At 42.5% G+C, this 26,032-nt stretch overlaps 1 protein-coding gene across 45 annotated transcripts in view; it reads left to right on the forward strand.

The window, feature by feature from the left end:
- SORBS1 (sorbin and SH3 domain containing 1) overlaps positions 1 to 26,032 on the forward strand; it is a 351,749-nt gene that overhangs the window by 315,458 nt on the left and 10,259 nt on the right. For 28 of the 45 annotated variants that reach the window (XM_068258094.1, XM_068258093.1, XM_068258095.1 and 25 more), the window contains 8 exons: positions 1,159 to 1,273; positions 1,350 to 1,475; positions 3,651 to 3,845; positions 6,533 to 7,222; positions 10,427 to 10,537; positions 15,825 to 15,920; positions 24,292 to 24,351; positions 24,783 to 24,973. In XM_068258094.1, the coding sequence (XP_068114195.1) occupies positions 1,159 to 1,273; positions 1,350 to 1,475; positions 3,651 to 3,845; positions 6,533 to 7,222; positions 10,427 to 10,537; positions 15,825 to 15,920; positions 24,292 to 24,351; positions 24,783 to 24,973 (1,584 nt within the window). The remainder of the gene's footprint in view (positions 1 to 1,158; positions 1,274 to 1,349; positions 1,476 to 3,650; positions 3,846 to 6,532; positions 7,223 to 10,426; positions 10,538 to 15,824; positions 15,921 to 24,291; positions 24,352 to 24,782; positions 24,974 to 26,032) is intronic. The other 17 variants (XM_068258119.1, XM_068258117.1, XM_068258129.1 and 14 more) reach the window with 7 other exon arrangements.

Here is a 26,032-nt window from a genome sequence, read left to right on the forward strand (position 1 = left end):
CTCCTTCACCCTCCTCTCTCCAGTTGCCTTGAGACAGACCTGTAAAGTACTCTGCCCTGAAAGGTCACCCTAGGGATCGAGTCACAATACGTGTCTGACTTTTTTCCTACATGTGTACAAATCTTTAACCTCCTTAGCGGAAATCCACAGCGTAGAGCGGTAACCCCGATCCTGACTTTCCTGAGTTCCAAACGTCGGCAGTCATTCTCCTTGCGGGCCTTGGAGGCTCTGGATCCCTCTGGTGAGATTGCTGCCTGTCGTCATGATGATGGCCGGCAATCTTACTAAAGGGTTACAGTGCCACCTGGAGGATGGAGGGATGAATTGCAGTGCTAGATCCTAGGGAGGCAAGTAAGTTCAGGAGCTGCTGTAGGCTCTCTGGGGGTATGATTGTTTTCTTGCTTTTAGGCTCTAAAAGCTAATGAAAAAATTGTACTGCTCTTAAGGTGCGTACACACATGCGACTATAGTCGTTTGTAACGATCGTTCCCCGATCTTTACCAACGACGATCGTTACAAAAAACGAACCACCGACTATTAAGGCAAACGACGAACGAGCCAAATCGCTACAAAAGAAAGTTCTGTCTCGGCGGATTTTTCCCAACGACGATCGTTTGCAAAAGTAGTACATCGTTGGAAACGATCGTTCGTACTAGGCTTGACATGCGCATTTCACTATTTCTCCATGGAACTTCTCATTTTTATGCGCAGGCGCAATAGTTGCTTTTTGTGATGTAACGTTCGTTCTAACGATCAGATCGTTACACACCTTTTAAAACTACCTTTACTTAGGTCGTTCTTTCATCAATTAAAAGTTCGTTCGTCGTTCTTAACGAACGATCGTTGTCGCATGTGTGTACGTAGCATTAGACTGTAAAATCAGGAAAGAATCGTACACCAGGGAGGTTAATCTGGTTTCACAGTAAACCTACATATATACTTAATTTAAAAAAAAAAAAAAAAGTCAGGCAATTTTTTTGTTTTTGTTTTCCTTAGCATTGCCCTAACTTTTTCCCGTGCCGTTCAAGCTATGAAACAAAAGCTTTGACTGGAGTTCTACTTTAAGTTTATCTCTTCTGAACTTTTTAAATAGTTTCTGCACCTGTTCTGTTTAAAATACTGATAAGTAAACACTGCCATGCTTTTATCATTTGACAGAGAGCTGCCCCTCCAGAAGGGAGACATAGTTTATATTTACAAGCAGGTAGACCAGAACTGGTTTGAAGGAGAGCATCATGGAAGAATGGGAATCTTTCCCATTTCGTATATTGAGGTATTATTGTTCTACCAATATGACAATATGGAAGCCATATTTCTTTCCACTGGCTAATTTAGTGCTGCCATTGCAGGCCGTACCACCGACAGAGAAAGTTCAGCCACGGAAGGCCTCACCAGTGCAAGTTTTGGAGTATGGAGATGCCGTTGCCAAGTTCAACTTCAATGGAGATACTGCTGTAGAAATGTCATTTAAAAAGGTTGGAAATGTCACCAGTATAAAGCTTTTCCTTTGTTTATTTCTTGATATTCAGACAAGATCTGATACCCTTGATATGATTCATGTTATTTATAGCAATGCTTCTCAGGGCTGGTGCACACCAGAAACCAGAACACAGTGGCGTAGCTAAAGAGCTGTGGGCTCTGATGCAAGTTTTACAATGGGGCCCCCCAAGCACTCTATACATAACATTTGATATGGCGCACCAAAACCTGCCAATGGCAACTACAGTGTCAGAGGTGCAAGCAGGGGATGGGGAACAGATTGTTAATAATAACCACTATTCAAAGTATCTGTAGAAGTGATTATTATGAGCACAGGACCAATAGAGAGCTAATACTGTAGTTGAGGGAGGGCCCCACAGGCCCAAGGGCCCCGATGCGGTCGCAACCTTTGCACCCGCTATTGCTACGCCCCTTCCAGAAGAGCTTTTCTGAGCACTTTGTGATTTTAAAAGCTCTTGCTAATGTTATGTGAGTGTGCACACTGGAGTAATGTGATTTTGTAACAATCCCCCATAACATTGCATTAGCAAGAGCTTTTCAAATCTCTAGTGTTTAAAAAGCTCTTGTGGTGTGCACCAGCCCTTAAAGTCGGGTGAAACGCACTATTATATTGGGCAGCACAGTGGCATAGTGGTTAGCACTCTCACCTTGCAACGCTTGGCTCACGGTTCGAATCCCAGCCAGGTCAACATCTGCAAGGAGTTTGTATGTTCTCCCCGTGTCTGCGTGGGTTTCCTCTGTGCACTCTGGTCTCCTCCCACCTCACAAAAACATACAGATAAGTTAATTGGCTTCCCCCTAAATTGGCCCTAGACTACGATACATACACTACACGATACATAGACTTAAGACTATGGTAGGGATTAGATTGTGAGTGACGAGACAATATATATACTCTGTACAGCGCTGCGTAAGATGTTGGCGCTATATAAGTACTAAATAATAATGACTGAAAAAATGAGCTTGCCTATCTATCCTGTTTTTTTTTTTTTAGTGTTCACTGTCAGATTTAGTAGAATTGTTATATGAAAAAAAAGAAAATAATATTTCTGTTGGTTTCCAGCTTTAGTGTTTCTCTGTGATGCCAGAAGTGACATAATTTCTGCCTTTTTTTTTTCTTTCAACCCAGTTTGGGGTTAATTTTTGCACAGCAGGCTTACATCACTGTGTAAACTTTTCAAAGGGGGGGGGGGGGTTAATTCAAGTACCTTCTGGTCACAGTGCCCTTATCTTATCCACAATAGAAAGCTCTGTTATTTGCATGCTGAGATAAGCTTTTTACTGTAGCTAAAAAGAGGCAAAGGCAGCCAGACCCAGACCAATGAAAAAAATAAATCAGTGACATAGGGACCTGTTTTGAGAGAAAAAGGTGTGTGTGTGTGTGGGGGGGGGGGCATATATTTTTGGGGGACTCACTATTTTTGGCAATTTTTTCTTTTTGGATGTTACAACCCCCTTTGCCATTATCACGGCATTTTCCTTTTTTTTTCTTTGGTATTTAGTAGGTACCCCTGTAACCTCATCTCAAGTACCTCTTGCCACTTGTAGGTTTTTGAGGAGTACTATTTGTTTATTTAAGAGTTTACTGTAGACAATTTAAAGAGGAACTGTAAGACATATAGTAGAATGCAGTAATTTTTTTCAGGATACCCATTTTTACATTAAATATCCTGGTTTCAGCATCAGAAACACTCCCGATAGCCCCTTTAGCTATGTATTGCTGTATATTGGTACATAGCCCCGCCCTCTCACTGAGGCTAGTCCTTGGCTGTTTATCATGCGGAATTCTCTCCACCAGAGCATTCTGGGAGACCAGCTGTTTTTGTAATGGCTTTGGCATGCTCAATAACCAAACATTCGGCAAAGATCACCAGCCAGCAGCCAGTACTAAAGATGTTGCTGCCTGTGATACATTTCAGAAAGTGTATCAGGGTAAAGGAAGATTTTACAATGGACAAACATTGACAAAATATTTTATAGATGAATATTGTAAAAGAAAATAAGCAATTTTATCCATTGTTATTTTGTTTACAATTCTTCTTTAATGTTTGGGTTCTTACCGTTGCATTTTCACTCTTACACTAAATAAATGAAGTTCCTTTTTCCCTTCTGAATGATGCTTTACACTAAATAAAGATCTTTTCTTCAAGGGTGAAAGGATAACATTGATTCGCAGGGTTGATGAAAACTGGTATGAAGGTAAAATATCTGCTACCAATCGCCAAGGTATATTTCCAGTATCCTATGTGGATGTGCTGAAGCGGCCGCGGGTGAAGAATGCACCGGATTACATGGATCTTCGATTACCGTACTCCCCAAACAGAAGCACAAGTGCTTCCCCACAGGTATGTACCAGCTGTGCGTTATGCAATGTTCCAGTCTGCACAACTTAATTCAGTTCCACCTCTTCTGCCATTCATGAATGGGCCATTTGTGCTAAATTAGGAAAAGCAACTAAATTGTTTGACAACATAAATTTCTTTGACAACCTCATGCTTTAAACCTCATATATACGTTAGATGATTACTGCTTTATGCAAATAGTTATGGTGTCATTGGGTAACAGTCTGACTGTATTCCTGCACTGGGGTGGGTTTGGGAGTTCTCTGTATCTTTCCCTCTTCTTTCCCCTGCCCCTTCCCTCTTCTTTCCCCTGCCCCTTCCCTCTTCTTTCCCCTGCCCCTTCCCTCTTCTTTAACCCCTCCCTTTCCCTCTCTTCCCCTTCTCCCCTCCCCTTCCCTCTCCTTTTCCCCTTTCCTTTTTCCTTCCCCTTTCCTCCTATTTCCTTTTCTTTCTCCCACCCCCTTCTTTACCCAATACTTTCCCTCGCTTCCCCTTCTCCCCTCCCCTTCCCTCTCCTTTTTCCTTCCCCTTTTCTCCTCCGATTTCCTTTTCTTTCCCCCGCCTTTTTCTTTACCCATCCCTTTCCCTCTTCTTTGCCCTCTCCTCTCTTCTCTCTTCTCCTGTCCAATGAAAATATCAACAATAATCTTCCAATCTACGTGGGTACATCGCTACAGATCATGCTATGCAAGTCCAATTTACAATTTTCAGTATTGAAACTCCAGCCAAATATTGAATTTTTGTTTTAGATTAAAAAAAAAGTGTGAAATGGTTAGAACCTCTTTTGGTGTATTGTTTTGTGATCCTATTTGGGAGACTGTTCCTTACGTGAACTTTGAAGAGGTTCTAACCTTTCCTTACTTTATTTAAAATGAACAAAATGGTCTTGACTAGTATTTTGGCTTTAGGAAGGCAAAAACAAACTCATTGTTAGGTAATTATTACAATGTTATGTATTTTTGTTACACTAATCACTGTGTACAATCTGGTCACTAGGGGGATGGTCAATGACCTGCTACTAATTCAAATTTGATGCAGATTTTATGCAGCTTGGAAATATACAAAATAAATTCAGTCAATGATTCCATGAGATTTGCATAAATTGTGCATCAACTCAAAATTCTTAGCATCTCCATGACCATCTCTACTGCCGACTTGCTGAATATTACATTCTTGAGTGTGAATAGTGGTGGACAAGTATGTGGCTGTGTGAGAGGGTGGGTTTAATGTGAAGTGTGATTGGTGACTATGGGCAAGGTGGGCTGAATAAGCAATCTAATCTTACCGACCACTGCGAAGTGTGAGGGCTGTGCCTGAACGATCTCATAATAGGATATAAAAAAAACAGTTGACTCTCACTTAACATGTTGATCAGATTTCCCAAAGATTGTGCATCCAAATGTTTGTGCCTTTAGCCAGGAAGAGACCTTGTTGTCCAGAGGTTTCACATTTATACTGTGGTACTGTTATAGTCTTCTCATGAGAAAATGTGAAGCTCTAGAGGTTAAAAAGTAGTGTTAGCGTTTTAATTAGGCATAGCTGATTCAAAACACCCAATTACTCCCAGCTGCCGCTGTTCAGCACCAAACAAGTGGACAGGGCCAGGAGGCGTTCACTGGCTTGCAAGTCACGTTTCATTTCACATGACTCTGGTGCTTCCTCCTTCTAAACTGGAAGAAAAAAAAAAGTAGCGGAGTCATGTGAAACATGTGACTCCGCAAGCCAGTGAACTCCTCTTGAACCTGCCCACTTGTTCGGTGCTGAACAGTGGCAGTCGAGAGTATTTGAGTGGTTTTATTGGGCTATGCTGATTATAAACACCAACACTACTCAATTACCGTTAGAACTTCACATTTTCTCATGTGACTATTACTATAACAGTATCATAAAATGGCTCGTAAGCCAGTGAACGCCTCCTGACCATGTCCCCTTGTTCGATGCTTAAAGGATACCCGAAGTGACATGTGACATGAGATAGACATGTGTATGTACAGGGACTAGCACACAAATAACTAGGCACACAAATAACTAGACTACAGTGTGACCCTCACTGATAAGAAATTCCAATTATAAAACCCTTTCCTAGCAGAAAATGGCTTCTGAAAGCAAGAAAGAGGTAAAAAGGGTAATTTCTTATCAGTGAGGGTCACACTGTAGTCACTTCCTGTCTGAGTCAGGACTGAGTCAGCCACTTACATGCTAGATATTTAACGCTTTCAGACAGAGAAAGAAAAAAAGGAACACCGCATAGTTACTTGTTGGCTAGGCACTACACATACACGTCTATCTCATCATGTCACATGTCACATGTCACTTCGAGTATCCTTTAACGCTGGCAGATGGGAGTATTTGTGTTTTTAATCGGCTATGCCAAATTCAAACACCAACTCTATTAAAGAGTTTTAACTACAGTTCCTACTCATTATTGCACTTACCAGGAGTGTCTATATGTATTTTAAGACCAAACGTGTGTTAGGTTGGCCTGGGACCTGTTGGCTCACTTGACACAAGGTGTGCGTGGTTTCTTTTAAAATAATTTGCTACCACTATCTACAATACTACGAAGGGAATGTGAAGATCCGGATCCATGTTATGTTATGTTACATTATTTTTAAGCTCACATTTCCATGACCTCGCTTCATGTTTTTTTCTTTTTTTATGTTTTCTTCTGTCTTGTTTTCTCTTTAAAGTCTCCTGGTTACACCAGGCCTCGTACCACCACTCCACCCCATGCCATTCGCAGAGCTTTCTCCCCAGAAGTGCAGGCTATTACATCTGAATGGATTGCTCTCACAATGGGTGTCTCCCGTAATAGCGGTTACACCGCAACCCCTCCTCTACCTCCCCTACCAGAAGCCGGACTGTACTCCATAGAATACATAACCCCATCAGCAGCAGCCAGTCCTACCTTCTCACTAACTCCTTCTGTCAGTCTTCACTATTATAATCAATCTGGTAGATCCACACCAAACTCTGCTTTATCTTCTGTCCCAACATACCCCTCCCGACCACAGTCTTCTACCAGAATCAGTTATGTGGTTTCTCCGCACAGCGATGAGAGGTTTATGGGTTCTTCCAGTTATGGAGGTTCTCCTGTGCAGCTCCATACTCGTGACTCCCTGATCTCAGAGCTCAGCGATGTCTTGCGCAATCAGTACAAGGCCAAGAATAATGGCTTAGTGGTGGATGGAGAGAATGGCTACTGGAAGCCATCTAGTCTAAAGACTGTAGACACCCAGCCGTTCGTAAACCACTGCACACAACAAGTCTCTAAGACAAACTCTGACCCGTATGAGGAGAGACATTTGTGTAAGGAACTCAGTAGCTTTGTCAGTGATAACCAAGAGGATGGGAAGAGAGCTCAGTGCAGTCCTGATAAGGTACAATACTGCATGCGTGTGCTCTCAGGTCATGTGCATCAAGACTGAAGTGTGAGGAGCTCTCAAACTGGCATTACTGATAAATTGTCTTGTTAGATAGAAGTCCCACGTTTTCCTCTTTACTAACCGTAATTTTCTCTTTATATCAGCTTTAGGTTTATGACTTTTAACATGTGTGCATTTTATGAACTAACCTTAAATTGTTGTTCTGTTTTATGGTCTGTTCACATATGACTTACTCTAGAAATGCTCCAGAAAAATCATAAAATCTATCCTGCTTTAGCCATATGTTTTTCACTAGCAAATAGTCTGTGGGCAAAATTCAGACAACAATCAGGGGTTTTACTAGTCTAGTTTTTTTTTTTTTAAGGGGACCTGAAGTGAACGGGATATGTAGGCTGCCATATTTATTTCCTATGCAAGTAGCTCCAACCACATCTCTTACCTGTCTCTCGCTCACTTTTCCTACTAGTGCTGGTCGCATGTGTAATGATGTGACCAGGAAATGCCAGCACTAGGAGGAAGAGTGAGCGAGAGGAGAAGCTGGTGATCACCGCAGGTGCCATCAGGTCAGGTAAGAGATGCACCCACAGCTACTTGCAGGGGGGGTTAGCGGAGAAGCAAAGGAGGACACAGGCAGGGACAGCATGGGAGATGAACAGAGGACAAAATCCAGGACAGCAGGGGAGGAAAATGGAGGACACAGACGGGGGACAGCAGGGGGGCCAAACGGAGGGTACAGGTGTGGACAGCAGGGGGAATGAACAGAGGACACAGGTGGGGACAGCACGGGAGACGAACAGAGGACACAATCAAGGACAGCAGGGGGGGGGCAAATGGAGGGCACAGACAGGGACAGCAGGGGGGGGGGGTGAAAGGAGGGCACAGACGGGGACAGCAGGGGGACGAATGGAGGACACAGGTGGGGACAGCAGGGGAAGAAACTGAGGAGACAGGCGGGACAGCAGGGGTAACGAACCAAGGAGACACGCGGGACGGCAGGGAACTGAGGCCACATGCGGGCAGCAAGGGTAATGGAGGATGCACCCAAGCAGCAAGGAGAATAGAGGACATATGTGGGACAGCAAGGGGAATAGAGGACATATGGGGGACAGCAAGGCTACATATAAACTTATTTAGATGGCAGGACACAGTCTGGGCACAAAGAGGAATGGAGGACACAGGCTGGACATAAAGGGATGAAGCTGGACACAAAGGGAACAAACTAGAACAGAGGGACAAAGGAGGACACAAAAAGGACAATACAGGACACAAAGGGGCACCGTAGAGGGCACGAGGGAGACAATAGAGGATACAAGCGGGATAGATTCAGAGACATGGGGAGCACCAAAGGGGGACTGAAGCTGCCAGGAGGACATTGGGGGACAGGGGAGGGGGAACATCCAAATGACTCCCCTGTACCATGAATGCACCAGGTTTAGTATATTTTTTTCCCTGATTTTTGTCCTCTAAACCTAGGTGCGTCTTATGGTCAGGAGCATCTTCTAGTCCAAAAATATGGTATGTGTTTTATATCCTGACGTTCGCTTCAGGTACACTTTAACACTGAAACCAGGCAGGAAGCTATCTTTCAATAGAACCCTGTATAATGGTTTCACAGAGTTGCGTGGGCTCCACAGAGTTTGGAGAAATGTTCACTTCAAGTCTCAAAGCTCTCAGGTGTCCAAAAATTCCAGAACAAAGTTAGTCTCTCCCTTTAAACCTCCGCCAGAAGATCTGCCAACCTTAGTTCACACCTTCATTACATCCCAACTAGAGTATTGTAATGCTCTCTACGACGGCCTTCCAAAAAAAAGGACTTGTACCGCCTACAGCTGATACAGAATACTGCTGCCAGACTGTTAAAGTGGACCCAAATTAAAAATGCAAGATTTCAGAAATAAAATCTATTTTCTAAATTATAACAATAAATAGCAGCCTTTTTTCAGCTGCATGATGACAAATATAAAATATTTTACATTTACTGGAGAAACCCCTCCCTTCCTTTCATATTGCCGGGACAGAATCCGGCAAACTAGTGGAGTAGGTGGTGTCCAACAAAGGAGGAATTGCTAATGGCTGCCACCTGTATAACCCTAGTTATGAAAAGAGAAGGGTGAAAAGCATGCACTAAAATGCTCATAGGCTTGAAGGAGTGTTTATTTATCTTTGTATGTGTCAGAGTGGTGCAACTAAGTATTTTGAATTAAAAAATGTTTGGTTTGGGTCCGCTTTAACCAACCAACCCAGTCACTGCCACATAACACCAGTCCTGCACTCCATTCACTGGCTACCTATAAAAGGGAGGATCCTATTCAAGATCGGCCTCCTGACATTTAAATCACTCCATAATCTGGGCCCTGGATACATGAAAGAAATGTTACAGCTGCGTACCAATCCCTGCAATCTTAGATCCACAGGTTCTAATAATCTAGTCATACCCAGAGTCCACGTGAAAACTTTTGGTCCCAGAGCCTTCTGTCATGCCACTCCCACATTATGGAACTCCTTACCTCAGCAGATCAGGACAGCTCCGTCTCTGGACATGTTTAAATCCAGACTGAAACCCCACCTGTTTAGTTGGACGTTTGCAGAAATATATTTTTTGTTGTGTTAATACTTCATCTTACTACGAATTACTGAATCTATGAGAGCCTAAGCGCTTTGAGTCCTTTAGGAGAAAAGTGCTATAGAAATGTTACTGTTATTGTTGTTATAAAAAGTCATCATGTGAATGAGCCATACCTCTGCAGCAATTGCAGTGCATCTATTCCCTGTTAACCGTGCAGGCAGCCATTTTGAGGTTGGAGCCTGACTTTATTCCTGGAACTAAGGATGGTCAATGAGATGCAAATCATATCGAGTTGATACAGCACTATGCAAATGTTGTATGCAAATTTATGCAACTTGAAAATGAACCAATCAAATCCTGCTAAGGTAAATTTTGATTGGTCCATTTTCAAGCTGCATAAATTTGGACACAAAATTTGCATAATCCTGCATCAGCTCGAAATTATTTGCATCTCATTGACCTGACCATCCCTATTTGGAACAATTCGCTGCTTCACTTGAAGCCACATAGGATTCCCGCCCAAAGTGGCTGCCAGCTCTGTATGTGAGGCGAGCCTCTGTTCATTGTGCATGTTGTTGTGTTATTCTGATCTTCTCTCCAACTCTGCCTGATACGTTTTCTCTCCCTTGAAGACCACAGACACAATTGCACTGTCTCCATCTGTCTATCCTTCTACACTGTCCTCTTGTCCTGTCACAAAACAGCCACCTCCCAGAATTAGAGGCAGGGTCAGTGTGCCTCAGGTAACCGGCCTTCAGCTTGTTCCAGCTCAGCTACCAGCTTGCACCCTGCATTTTATATGAGTCCCTGCTGTCATTGTGTTGTGCATGCATTGCCTGACACTGTCTGCCTCGTGTCATGAACTGGATGTACAGCTTGTTTAATGAGTTTCCAAGCACAGGAACTGTTAGCGAGGTTTTTTGCAGAATAAATACACATGCAGCTGTATTTCTTCTCTTAAGGTTTATGTAAGTAAGGCTGGGGGGACACTAGACCACAGCCACAACGTGGATGGTTGTACCACATCCAATGTACGATCCACTGTGTCCATTCACATCCATTGGTGTCCATTGCAACAGACATGTCATAGATAACATTGCTATTATGACGTGTCCATGTTTCGTACGTAAAAGTCATGCTTTGTCGAGACTTAGCGTTCCATCACCACAACGGACGTGTGAAGGTAGCCTTTTTTTAAAATGGGATCCATTGCCATGTTTGTTGTAGAAAACGGTCCAATTTGGACATGAGTGTAAACCTAGACCAATAGAGTGCGGTTTTCTGCTGGAAGGTTTGGCTTGCAATGTTACCAGTATAGACTGATACGGTACCAGTATAATATTGTTACCAGTATACTCTGATTCGGTACTAGTATACTAATTTTACCAGTATACTTACTCTGTTACCAGTATAATATTGTTACCAGTATACACTCATATAGTACCAGTATAATATTACCAGTATACTCTGATATAGTACCAGTATAATCCTGTTCCCAGTATACCCTGATATGGAACCATAATAATTATGTTCCCAGTATACTCTGAAATGGTACCAGTATAATATTGTTACCAGTATACCCTGATATGGTTCCAGTATACCCTGATATGGAACCAGTATAATTATGTTCCCAGTATACGCTGAAATGGTACCAGTATAATATTGTTACCAGTATACCCTGATATGGTACCAGTATAATAATATTACCAGTATACCCTGATATGGTTCCAGTATAATAAAGTTACCAGTATACCCTGATATGGTACCAGTATAATAAAGTTACCAGTAAACCCTGATATGGTACCAGTATAATAATGTTACCAGTATACCCTGATATGGTACCAGTATAATATTACCAGTATACCCTGATATGGTTCCAGTATAATAAAGTTACCAGTATACCCTGATATGGTATCAGTATAATAAAAGTACCAGTATACTCTGATATGGTACCAGTATAATAATATTACCAGTATACCCTGATATGGTTCCAGTATAATAAAGTTACCAGTATACCCTGATATGGTACCAGTATAATAAAAGTACCAGTATACTCTGATATGGTACCAGTATAATAATATTACCAGTATACCCTGATATGGTTCCAGTATAATAAAGTTACCAGTATACCCTGATATGGTACCAGTATAATAAAAGTACCAGTATACCCTGATATGGTACCAGTATAATAATATTACCAGTATACCCTGATATGGTACCAGTATAATAAAGTTACCAGTAAACCCTGATATGGTACCAGTATAATAATGTTACCAGTATACCCTGATATGGTACCAGTATAATATTAGCAGTATACCCTGATATGGTTCCAGTATAATAAAGTTACCAGTATACCCTGATATGGTACCAGTATAATAAAAGTACCAGTATACTCTGATATGGTACCAGTATAATAATATTACCAGTATACCCTGATATGGTTCCAGTATAATAAAGTTACCAGTATACCCTGATATGGTACCAGTATAATAAAAGTACCAGTATACTCTGATATGGTACCAGTATAATAAAAGTACCAGTATACTCTGATATGGTACCAGTATAATAAAAGTACCAGTATACTCTGATATGGTACCAGTATAATAAAAGTACCAGTATACTCTGATATGGTACCAGTATAATAAAAGTATCAGTATACTCTGATATGGTGGTACTCTCTCTGCCTTGGACATTTTCCAGCAGTACTTTTCACCCACTTAAATATTAGTGTGTAAACAGGTAGCCGACTGCTTTGCTCTTCCCACCACTTTAGTATACATATGTATATTAGGGAAATCCAATAACAAGACATGCACTCTTACTTTACCTTTGCACAATCCATTGCCTTCTAATGTCTTTAGATGTATAAATTTATACGGAATGAATAATCAATAATCTTTCCTATTATTATCACTGTTAATTGGCATGCTAGGGCCATAGTTGTATTCCATCATCACCTACAAGTAGGCTTAAATAGGAACCATAATGACTTCTCATAGCTATATATTGCTGTATATTGGTACAATATTTAGCCCTGTCACTGAGGCTAAAGGCTCATACACACATCAGACTATAGTCTTTGGAAAATGAAAGATCACAGACCAATCTTACCACCCTTCATGTAGTATGAGAGCCTTACTCTACACAATCTTTTCTATGGAGCTGAACTCCACATCAGAAAAAAATCTTTGCAAGATGCTGCACACACAGATGTTATACAGACACAAAAGATCAGTATCTGCAAAAGATCTGTTCCTGCCAAAAATCCATTCCTGCAAATTGCAATGATAGTCTATGAGATCTGCAGATCATCATACACACATGATTTAACTGACATTCATCTGCAGATCTGCAGATCTGAAAATCCATCCTGGTGGATCTGATCTGCAGATGAATGTCAGTTAAATCATGTGTGTATGATGATCTGCAGATCTCATAGACTACCATTGCAATTTGCAGGAATGGATTTTTGGCAGGAACAGATCTTTTGCAGATACTGATCTTTTGTGTCTGTACAGCATCTGTGTGTGCAGCATCTTGCAAAAAAAATTTTCTGATGTGGAGTTCAGCTCCATAGAATAGACCGTGTAGAGTATGGCTCTCATACTACATGAAAGGTGGTAAGATTGGTCTGTGATCTTTCATTTTCCAAAGACTATAGTCTGATGTGTGTATGTAGCCTTAACCTAGGCTGTTTATTACGTGGAATACCATCTTTTCTACTGGCTTTAGAACTCTTAGTAAAAGAATGTTCCGCAGAGATGGCCTGCCAGTACTAAAGATGTTGCCCGTTTGTGATACATTTCGGAAGGTGAAACGGGAAGAGGAAAGATTTTCAAAATGGGCAAACATTGACTAAGTAATTTATACATGAATATAGTAAAAACAATTTTTATTTATTATGTTATTTTGACTACAGTTCCTGTTTACGGCTCAGTTCACATTGCAATGCAAAATGGCCATTTCTTTGTCTGTTAGCTGGATTGCAATAACTGATTTGTAAATGGATCTGTTGACACTTGTCAGTGTGCAGTGTGGACTGAGTATGCTCCATCACAGTGGTCTGTCCTCTCCAATTGGCTGTTGGCGATCCGCCTTGATGTGAACTTAATAGCATAATGAGATGAGCAGTCATTTACAGCAACTACTGCAACCAATCAGATTTCAGGTGATTATCACAGTAAAACTAGTAGGCAGGTTTCAGTCAGAGCCTGGGCTGGTGCACACCAAGCGTTTTTGGTAGCGTTTTCAAAACCGCTGCCGCCTGTGAAAAAGCTTGGCTAATGTATCTCAATGGGATGGTGCACACCAGCGGTTTGAGGTTTTAAGCAAGCCACAAACGTGGCTCCTGCAGCATTTTTGCGGTTTGCAGAAGCGTTTCTGCCTCAATGTAAAGTACAGGAAAAGCTCAAACCGCTCTAAAAACCGCTACATCAGAGCGGTATTTCAGGCGTTTTTGTTACAGAAGCTGTTCAGTAACAGCTTTACTGTAACAATATATGAAATCTGCTTCACAAAAACGCTCCAAAAACCGCCAGGCATGTTTAGAAATCGTCTCTGCACATGCCTAGAATTGGTCTGAAATCTGCTCCAAAAACCTCTAGCTTTTTGCGGATCTGCTAGAGGTTTTGGTGTGCACTGGGCCTCTAAAGGGCGTACGTTAAAAAGGGGCGCTGGGAAAAAAGGGCGCGGGGTTTTAAACGATAAGCATGGATAACGTTTAAAAATGTATTGTACTGTATTTCGTTTAAAATTAATGTTTTATAAAGTTATAAATCATTAAATAATGTGCATTAAATCGGCAATTGTAAAAACGTTAATCTTTCGTTTAAATAGTGAAACGTATAATAACGTTTAAAAAAAAAATTACTAAGTAACCCTCCCTGTACCTACCCCTAACCCCTAGACCCCCCTGTTGATGCCTAAACCTAAGACCCCCCCCCTGTTGGTGCCTAACTAACCCTCCCTGTACCTACCCCTAACCCCTAGACCCCCCTGTTAGTGCCTAAACCTAAGACCCCCCTGTTGGTGCCTAAACCTAAGACCCCCCTGTTGGTGCCTAAACCTAAGACCCCCTGTTGGTGCCTAAACCTAAGACCCCCCTGGTGGTGCCTAAACCTAAGACCCCCTGGTGGTGCCTAAACCTAAGACTCCCCTGGTGGTGCCTAAACCTAAGACTCCCCTGTTGGTGCCTAAACCTAAGACTCCCCTGTTGGTGCCTAAACCTAAGACCCCCCTGTTGGTGCCTAAACCTAAGACCCCCCTGTTGGTGCCTAAACCTAAGACCCCCCTGTGATAAGCATTAATAAAGTTTCAAAAACATATTGTGCGTTTTTTTCGTTTAAAAATAATGTAAAAAAAAAAAAATGTACTGTTTTTCGTTTAAAAATAATGTTTGAAAAAAATATTGTACTGTTTTTCGTTTAAAAATAATATTAAAAAATGTATAAATCATTAAATAATGTTTAATCATGAGAAGCAGTAATAAAACATTAAGTCTCCGGGCGCCGCTTTTAAAACGTTATTTTTCTCCGGCGCCCTTTTTTCCTATCGGGCGCCCATTAAACGATATTTATTATGGGAGTGAATGGCGGCGCCCGATTTGTCCACTAGCCTCCTGCGCCCTTTTTTACTGTTACCCTCTAAAGGTACGTACACACGCACTACGGCCGCCTGAAAGTCTGCCCAGCGGGAGGGTCTGACGGACCCGTCGTTGGCGGCCGTAGTGCGTGTTTATGTACCTATAGAGTTACTTAATTTATCCTAGCTCAATAACAGTATTTTAATAATAACGGTGATATGTGTATAATTGGTAAACACCTATTCATTGTATGTTAGTGGTGTGTTTGCATGGAAGCCATACAATGGGATTTGTGTGTGAAATAAGGAATTCCTTTCAGTGTGTTTGTGTGTTCGGAAACCCAGCATGGCTTCTGGCATTCGCTCTGTGATGATTGCGCATCTGTTTCTTATGTGTCATTCCTCATCCCATTCTCATTTTGTTTTTATTCTTTTACATCATCTCATTAGCCTTGCAGATCTGATGGTGAACAACCACTGACCTCTAAAAGTCCAGTAATGATTACAGGCTCCCCGGTTAATACCCTGAAATCAAATTCTGTCGTGGTAAGCCCATATCAGTTACTTTTATTTTCTTATTTCTGAACAGATCTCCCCAAAAAATTCACAGCTGTGCCTCCTTCTTAAGCTTATATATGTTTTCTCCTAAATGAAACCGATCTTTTTGAAAGAGATTTTCTTTTCCAAGGAACTTGGAGAACCAGGGGCAAAACTATAAATCATGGGGGCCCCCAGAAAAACTTTGGAAGAGGTTCCCCAAAGGGACCCTTTATCTTGTTTCTCCTGGTGACCCTCAGTCTGGGGGACCACCTTGCAAGGGTCATAAAACAAGTTTGGACATTTGTAATTTTCACACCCCTATCATGTATAGCCACAAAAACACTTGATTTGAAGGATGGACACCTTTATCAGAGGGAGGGAAGTAGGAATCAGAATTATTTTATTTCACCAAGCATGACTAGGTCATGCCCGGAACTGGGCTCGGGCACACAAAATACGTCAAATAGAAACATTTCATATGCAGAGATAGCCGGGGACCATAATTCACAAACACTGCAATTCAACGCAAAAATTGAGCGCAAATTAACTAGATGAGTGCAAGTAGCAGTTGGGGTCTTAGCGTTTTGGTTCCCCTGCACTAGCAGCAGCTGCTCCCCTGTAGAGAACTACATCTTAGATTGTATCATCCACTTACAAAGATTACACATTAACCTCCCTGGTGGTATGATTATTACCAGATTTTAGGGTCTTTTCTGAATGTTTCAGACTCTAAAACTAGGAAAAAATCATGTTGCCAGAAAGCCAGGAGCAGCCCCAGCACTTACCTCCCTGTGCACATGCACTGCAATTTCCCCTCTGTCCTCCAGGTGGCGGTGTAACTCTATAGTTAGATCACTGATGGTGATCTCACTAGATTGATTCAGAGCCTCCGTGGAGAGGAAGTAGAATGTTTGCCTGCGTCTGGATCCCCTGGGAGGTGAGTAAAAACACCCGTTGCGGTACATTGCTCTGCATTGAGCTCCCGGCAGCTATCCTGAGCATAGCTCAGGGTTACCGCCAGGGAGGTTAATCCGTGAACTCTGCCATTTTAGAGAAGGGTACATTATATATGGCAGTCCCGCCTATTAGTCCAGTCTAGTAAAGATGATCCGCTGGCAGGGGCGTAACTACAGGGAAGCAGCCACTGCATCCACAGGAACAAACCAATACTGGAGTTTCCACGGTAGCAGTGCCAGGTATCGATTGTCCTGGATTTTGCCGGTGCCAAGCCTGGACCGGACTGATCACACGGTCTCCTAGTTGCACTCAAGTAAATCACGAGGCGGCACACCACTGGCTGCAAAGATGCATGTATTTGAAACGGAAGCACTACATGTTACGGAAAATCTTTCATCAGGTGCATAACAATGTTTCACACCACCAGCAAGCAGATAAAGGTTAGGGCGGGCGTACCACACCCGAACTGCTAGCTCCACCCATATCATTAACCCACAGTGATTAACCTTGCAAATACAAAACACAGTAACGTACAAAAATGTGTGACTTATTTAAATAGTCCAATGTTCAAATAAAGGGCACTCCGACAGGCTACCCATAAAAATACCAAAGTCACTGACCGAGATTCTGGGCACTCCTTCCATTGTCTACCCTCTAATAAGAACCACCTGTGGAAATAAAAATAGCTAATATTACAAATACACTACCTAAACATAAAATCACGTTTCCCACTATTGCACTAGACCATCAGGATTTGCACGTTGCACTTGAGTGCAACTGCATCCACAGGGGTGCCCAGAGCTGTGGGGGCCCCCAAACTACTAACCTGCCCTTTCTATGATACAGGGGACTGTACTTCAGATCAGGTGTTTTGAGGCTACACTTGTTATGGGTGTGAAGATCCTGATGGCCACACTTTATGACCCTTGCTAGATGGGCCCCCAGGCTGTGAAGGGCATCAACGGGAGGCAAGGAAAAGGGTGTGAACTTTGGTAGGCCCTATCAAAGTTTTGCTGGGGGCCCCACGATTTGTAGTTACGCCCCTGGCTGCTGGTGCTCTATACATAAGCAGACTCCATGAATTACATTTTACTAATAAAAGGGCAAGGTGTATGCGATGAATATAAATTGTGATATCATATAGGTCACTCATAGAAGCCAGCATATCATTAAATGTAACATGACATTTATTTTATCATTTTTTATGTGCATCTCCATATTTCTATTGTCTCATTTTATTACTCATTTGTATTGTTCATGTATATTTGTTAGTGTTTACATGGTTCTTCATCTGTTGTGTGGTATCCAGTCCCTAGACTTTCTCTGGTGTCACATTACTTCCATGTATGGCAGTTTTGTCTGCCTGCCACAATTTTGACCTGAAAGGGGCAACTCCAACTTCAGCTGTACTTCTGACTAACAGATTTCAAAGATAACTATACTTGCTCATGCTGGCACAGTTATCTGCCCTAACCGCCCCCACCCTCTACCCTTCCAAACTGCCTCAAAATACTACGTTTTATCCCCTTCCTGTAGTGTCTGGATATAGAGTTCTGGCCATTATGGCTTATTTCACTTCCAATACATGTTTGCAGGTGTAAGCAACAGTAATGTCATCTCCTAACTAGCTAAAGAGATAGTAAGTGGACAGAGGTCAAGCTTTCTGCTGTAGACTGTCATGCTCCAGACATAGACTGCCCCTAGGGGCACTAGGTTGCAGTGCTCTAATCTCTGTGGACATCCTAAATAGGAGGAGGTCCTGTGCACTTTGCAGGGAAAATGGATAAGTGCACTTCCATTCATAGTAATGCTTCCAGGTACACTTGTGCATGAATGGAAATGTATTTCCAAGTATAATCATAGATGTCCCCAGCGTAAGGTGTGATCTGATTTGGGCCGGTTCAGACAGACTTCTTCCACCGTCTCATTCGGGCGCTTGTGCGGGCTTTCAGCGGCTATTGGCGTTTTTCGTCCCCACAGGGCGGCCTGAAGACGTGGAGGTTAATCGACCTTGGAAGCCGCACGCAGGATCAGAACGCCACGTTCGCGTAAATGACAGTAAACGGGCGATATAAATGCTCCCATTCACTTGAATGGGAGCGTTGTATCAGATGCCCGTGGTAATCGCCGCCAAGCGTCCATTTGTACCGGCCCTAATAGATAAATGCAACAGTCATCGGTAGTGACAGCAGTAATCCATAGCTGCTTGCTGTGTAGTCATTCACAACAGCACAGATAGTAACACGCAAGCCTTCCTGACTGTTGGCTGGACCTGCTGGAAGGAATTGCCAAGCAGACATAGCAGGAAATTCATGGTAGGTGTACGGCCTGATCCCCATTTTCCCCCCATAGACATATGTAGGGGATGCCTGATCCACTAGAAATGAGGAGGAATGCTCAACTAACCTGCAAGTCTCAGAAAGTGGATGTTGCATTAATAAAGATAAGCCACTAGATGTTGAAAATTAGCCAACCTCTGGCTAACTGGCAGCAGTGGCAGCAGTGGAGTAGTAATTTACGTTAGGAGAATTTTCCACTCATCCCTTTAGATATTTGTTTTTCCCCCCTAATCTCAAGCCAAGCTTGGCTGTCCATAGCCATGCTGCTGGTTGTAGTGCCTATACAGCCAACTGCACAAACATGTCTTCCTAGTTTATAGGTAGGCTGCTGTTAAATTCTGAGTATTGCCACCACACAGTTCACTATGCAGGAGGTTTCTGTCTAGCATAGTGAATAGGCAAGATTCCCTAATGTTTGACACTTTACTGAAATATCAAGAACAGGAGGCCTCTGAACCCCCCCTCCTTCTGTGAAGCGTCAGTGAGGAAGAAAGTACTTGCAGGGTAACATGAATTCATATTATCTCTGTGGTCTTCGGAGCCACAAAGCCACACATCACTAGAGATTTTTCTTTCTAGATTTATGATCTTTTATACAGGTAATACTCGAAAAAAAGTTATTTTATTTCAGTAATTCAACTTAAAGGGTGAAACTAATATAATGAAATAGGAACCATTTGCGGGCGTTGTGGAATAATTAGCTGATTAGAGTCTGACACTTTGAGGCTAGAGTATTGAACCTTCTCACAATATTCTAATGGTCTGAGATTTTGATTTGGGGTTTTCGTAAGCTGTAAGCCATATTCATCACAATCATAACAAATAAAGTAGACTTGAAGAAAGGAAAAGGAGGCACCGCTTCTTTAAAATTCCTTTATTCCGGTGGGGGAAGTAGCAGGTACAAAGCAGTGGGGGTAAAAAAGGCCTGACAGCGTTTTCGCTGGTTTAAACCAGCTTCTTCAGAGGCAGAGTGTACACTCTGCCTCTGAAGAAGCTGGTTTAAACCAGCGAAACAGCTGTCAGGCCTTTTTTACCCCCACTGCTTTGTACCTGCTACTTCCCCCACCGAAATAAAGGAATTTTAAAGAAGCGGTGCCTCCTTTTCCTTTCTTCAAGTCTACTGGATGCAACAAACTTGTGGATGAGCACGCTCCTTCTTCCGGGTCCGGTGTGTCTGCCCTGCTGCGTTTGGTGCCAGGTACTGTTCTTTTTCTTCTCAAAATTATAACAAATAAAGGTTTGAAATATCTCGCATTGCATGTCTATTTCATATATTAGTTTCATCTTTTAAGTTGAGTTACTGGAATAAATGAACTTCTGCACAATATTCTAATTTTTCAAGTTTCACCTGTATTTTTAATAATGTGGGCTTTTTTAGATAGCTTGAGAAGCCATTAATTTTGAATTAACTGCATTAGTGGAAAAATGACTATCTTAAAATAAATGTGTGGTCATATACTGTAGGCTAAAGGCGCATACACACGCCTGATTCCTGCAAACGACAAGTTATCAGACCCGCCCGCGGGGCAGCCATTCTGCCGACAGTTTGCCAGTGTGTACAGTCTGTCGGCACGCTGATGATGCCAATCGGATCAGTCAAAATCAGCCTCATCAGCCTGCCGACAGACTGTACACACGGGGAAACTGTCGGCAGAACGGCTGCCCCGCGGGCGGGTCTGACAACCCGTCGTTTGCAGGAATCAGGCGTGTGCCTTAAGTCCCTAACATAAAGTAGAGCTATTATGTAGAGCTACCCTTCAATTATATCTTTAGACTGAAACTCTGCCGTTTTGGTAAGAAGTTCATCTAATCTATCCAAAATGGGGTTTTCAGGTTTTAGTTGGATACAAAACCAACAGAATTACTTCCTGGTTACTAAATTATCTTAACATTTTTCGATAATGGCCAGGCTATGGACTACCAAAACTATTCTTTATTTCTCCTTTAGCCCTTTAAATAGAATCCAGAAGAGGAATCCGCACACCACTGCTCAGTCACACTCATGCTAGAGCTTTATGGCTTGGTTACCATGCAGCCGGAACCGAGATCATCAGCAGTGTCCCTTACATCAGGGTCGCTCAACTCAGTTCTCTGGTGCCAACAACAGTGCATGTTTTGCAGAAAACCACAAACATTCACAGAGTTCAACTACCTCTTTGAATTTCCACAATACATGCACTGTTGGGGGGATGGAAGGACTTAGGCCTCTTGCACACTGCAAGCAAATCAGATTCCGATTCCGCTTTTTAATCAGTTTTTACCTCCGATTCAGATTCAGATTTGCAGTGTGCAGGGAGCAAACTGCAAATCTGAATCTGAATCGGAAGTAAAAACAGATTAAAAAGCGGAATCTGAATCTGAATTGCTTGCAGTGTGCAAGAAGCCTAATGGTGTGTACACACTTGAAAGATAAATGAAAGATATTAGACCAATTTTACCCCCTTCCATGTAGTATGAGAGCCATACTCTACACAGTCTATTCTATTGAGCTGAACTCCCCATCAGATAAAAATCTTTGCAAGATGCTGCACACAAAGATGCTGTACACATTCAACAGATCAGTATCTGCAAAAGATCTGTTCCTGCAAAATGCATTCATAGTCTATATCTGCAGAGCCTCATACACACCTTGTTTAACAGACTTCATCTGCAGATCAGACAATCCTCTGCAGATCTGAAAATCCATCCTGGTGGATCTGATCTGCAGATGATTGATCTGCAGATGAATGTCTGTTAAACAAGGTGTGTATAAGGATCTGCAGCTATCATAGACTATGAATGCATTTTGCAGGAACGGATCTTTTGTAGGAACAGATCTTTTGCAGATACTGATCTTTTGAATGTGTACAGCATCTTTGTGTGCAGCATCTTGCAAAGATTTTTATCTGATGGGGAGTTCAGCTCCATAGAATAGACTGTGTAGAGTATATGGCTCTCATACTACATGGAAGGGGGTAAAATTGGTCTGTGATCTTTCATTTATCTTTCAAGTGTGTATGTAGCATAAGTTGAGACACCCTGGCCTAGATGTAGGCATGATTGAGAGTGGCTAATGTTGTTGCAAATTGCACGCAGATTAAAACTTGGGCTATCCAAATTCTCAGTAACTTAAGTTGGTTTGTCTACTTCCAAGCTACATGTGGTTTGCAAAGCCATTTGCATTGACCTACTGTGTATCATTAGATATTTCTACTTAGCTGTATTAGAAGGCAAGGAATGATCCAACCCTCCCTAATTGCCAACATAGAATTGTATCTGAACACAGAGCAGTAAGAGGCAGGCTCTAGAACTAATGTAGAAATTCAAGAAAAACCGAAATTATTTATTTTCTACTAGTGCATTCTGTTTAAAGGACAACTGAAGTGCGAAGAATATGGAGGCTGCCGTATTTAGTTCCTTTTAAACAATACCAGTTGCCTGGCAGCCCCGCTGATCTATTTGACCGCAGTGGTGTCTGAATAACACCAGAAACAAGCATGCAGCTAATCTTTTCAGATCTGACAATAATGTCAGAAACCCCCGACCTGCTGCATGCTTGTTCAGAGTCTATGGCTAAAAGTATTATAGGCAGATGTTTAGCAGGGCTGCCAGGCAACTGGTATTGCTTAAAATGTAATAAATATGGCAGCCTCCATATCTCTCTCACTACAGTTGTCCTTTAATGTTTTTTTCTATTTCTAGGAAAGGATCAGTAAGCTGCAAATGATTCTAAGTTGATGTAAAATGAATTTTAATTTCCTGAAAATGTATGCATCTTGAAAGTGGGGCAAATGCAGTTCCTGCAGCGACGCTTGGTCCATTTGCAAGCTGCGTAAATGTGTTTAAAATTGCCGTAAAATTGGCACAAAACTACTTTTTCATCTCATTGACAATCCCTAGTTGTTTCATCGTCCAGCAGACATTATCTACCGGTACATATTCATTTATTTGGAATTGGCCACAACGTAGTATAGTATCCCTCTATTGATAATGAACTTAAAAAGAACTCCCAAACTGATTATGATTAATGGTGTTAGCCTATACATATAAATGTGTCTCTTAAAGAGAATCTGTACTGTAAAATTCTTACAATAAAAAGCATACAATTCTATTCATTATGTTCTCCTGGGCCCCCTGTGCTGTTTCTGCCACTCCCTGCTGCGATCCTGGCTTGTAATTGCCAGTTTTAGGCAGTGTTTACAAACAAAAAACACATACGGTGCAAAGTGTTTGCACGCCTGTGAAAAGCCCTTTATCACGCCTAAGCTCAGTTTAGGCGTGATAAAATGAAACTCGCGCGAAATTCCCGCGCGCAAAGTTTTGTGTGCGCAATTGCGCGGCGCACGATGCAGTGCATGCGATGCGCCCATTAAACCCTATGGGCGTTGCGCGCGGAATTGCGTGGTTGCGCGCGATAACCAGCACAAAGCGGTGCTAACTCAGCGGTGCAAAGGTTATCACGCCTAAAGTCTTTTAGGCGTGATAACTAAGTTATCACCGCTTTGTGAATCAGGCCCATAGCAAGTGAGTAGCTCAGTGTGTGAGTCATACAGAGTGCGCAGGGGGCCTGGAGAGGGTGTGTATAGCTTCTATCCAATCACAAGCAGCACAGCACATTCCAGCCAGACTACCTGAGCCCGAAAGACCCGACAGAGGAGAGAAGATTAGATCATATAACAGAGATAACACAGCCACTGTGCAACTAGGAAAGGCTGCAGTTAGACAGAGCACATTAGAACAGGTATAGGAACTTATAGGATAGAAGAAATAAGGATGACAATTTTGTTACAGAGTCTCTTTAGTGTTCCCCCCCCCCCCCCCCCCCCAGCCTACACCGTTCTGACACTGCAGCTGTCCATGGCAGGCTTTGCTGCTCCATATTAATTGTTATTTATAGAGTGCTTTGGGGGCCCCACAGCTCCTATGCTACTGCTGATTGGGATATTTAAGGGGCCCCTGTTAGCCTCGAGGCTCCCCTCCCTTGGCCTGCTGTTTACCTATGGGAAATGTCTGACATTCAAAGTACTGTCTGTCTTTGTGTCTCCCTGTAACCCAGTAACCCTTGCTAAATGTGTCCCTTATAATGTGCTTGATGATCACAGCAGCCCCAGCATACACTGAGCACAGGACCAGAGCTCACAGAGTCTGAAAAGAGTTATGTGGTAAGAGATGCGATGGATATAGATGGGTCACTGGTACCCAGGTTTGACTTCTGTCTGTGTTAACGTGTGTCTTCTGTTTCTCAGTACAAACCATGTACTCTCTCTTGCTACGCCTGCACTCTGACTCCTAACCTAATGCATGACAGAGCAAAGCTCACCGACATTTCGTTGCTAGAATGAGAGCATTGTCTAACAGCAACATGCTAACTGCATCAGGCTCTACGCTGCCGTGTCTTGTGTATATCTGTACTAAATTCTACCTTCTTCTGTATCTTGCCTGTCTCTCTCCATGCTTACCCCTGGGACACTCCTACCTACTCTTCACTCCGTGGATTTAACGGGACCTCCACCTCTGTTGTGCACTGGACTTACTTGATGCACTCTGGAATGCCACCATCACTTCCTGTCTGTCTCTCTCTTGTTGAGTGCAGGAAGCGGTCTGCAATGAGATAATAAGCATTGCAGAGAAATCAGTCCGTTACTGCAGTACTATCTCTCATCCCTTTGACTATCGACACAAAGTGTCTTCCTATGACAATAAACAATGTTTAATCATTTCCCAGCAACCTCAAGCACAACAGAGAAGAGAAAGCATAGAGAGGAGTCAGACGCCACAAGACACGTAAGTGACCGACGCAATACTTTTCTCCTTTCTCCCCACAGCACCCCCTAGTGTCGGGGAATGGGCATCCCATGGCAGTCCCGTTATAGCCATTCTATATCCTTGAATGTCCACATACAAAAGATAGACAAAGGCTGACCATTATTTTCCACACTGAAGTGATGCATTGATAATCTGCTCTGCCAGGTATTTTAATTGGAATAGGAAAGGAAACAAACTTGCGCTCAACAATACAGAACTGGCCCTTTAATAATGCACTATAGTATCGATGCAGCTCTCTTAAACTGGGTGGTGCCAGTAACTATTAAGAACAAGGAGGGGGAGAGAGAGCGCTCCGAAAGTGCATTAAACTTTAGAGTAATAATCAAACACTTTAAAAGTTTCACTTACGATTTGTACATATGTGCTGCACTTTGCTTAAAAACCCTCAGCAGGTCTCCTCAAACTCGCACAGCCTGGCCAGGGCTGGTGATGTTGATGGAACGTTAGGGAGAGCGTCCGTCTGGTGCCGAAACCGGTAGTGACGTCAGACGGCATTCTGTGCGCCGCTCCCTGCCAGACGGACGCTCTCACTAACGTTCCATTTTAATTTAAATTATCGTAAGAGAACAGAGACGCCAGCAGGATAAAAGGTAATAAAAATGTTTAAAATTTGCTGGGAGGCAGTGGTGGACTTACCTCCGGAAAGCAGACTCAAAATACTGTCTGAATTAAACAAATACATTTATTATTGGTACCCCAAAAGATGCAACGCGTTTCGCAGGCACAGCCTGCTTCATCAGGCAATAAGATAGGGGAAAAACAGTAGCTCGTCAGTAGCACGAATAACACCACCTGTTTGACATCTGTATGGGCATTGATTGACTATGGGAGAATTTTTCTTCTCCGGTAAACAGAGTATTGGTTTGTTTGATCTGAACATACTCGAAAATGATCTTTGTATGAGCTTTTTGAAGTGAAACTCATGCCGGACCTTTTTTCTAGTTTTTGATAGAACCAGAAAGAGTTTCATTCTTTTTCCCTGCCTTTGTCTTGGCGGGGTATATGTCCTTTACCATA

The sequence above is a fragment of the Hyperolius riggenbachi genome, chromosome 10, assembly GCF_040937935.1.
Source record: "Hyperolius riggenbachi isolate aHypRig1 chromosome 10, aHypRig1.pri, whole genome shotgun sequence".
NCBI classification, from domain to species: domain Eukaryota; kingdom Metazoa; phylum Chordata; class Amphibia; order Anura; family Hyperoliidae; genus Hyperolius; species Hyperolius riggenbachi.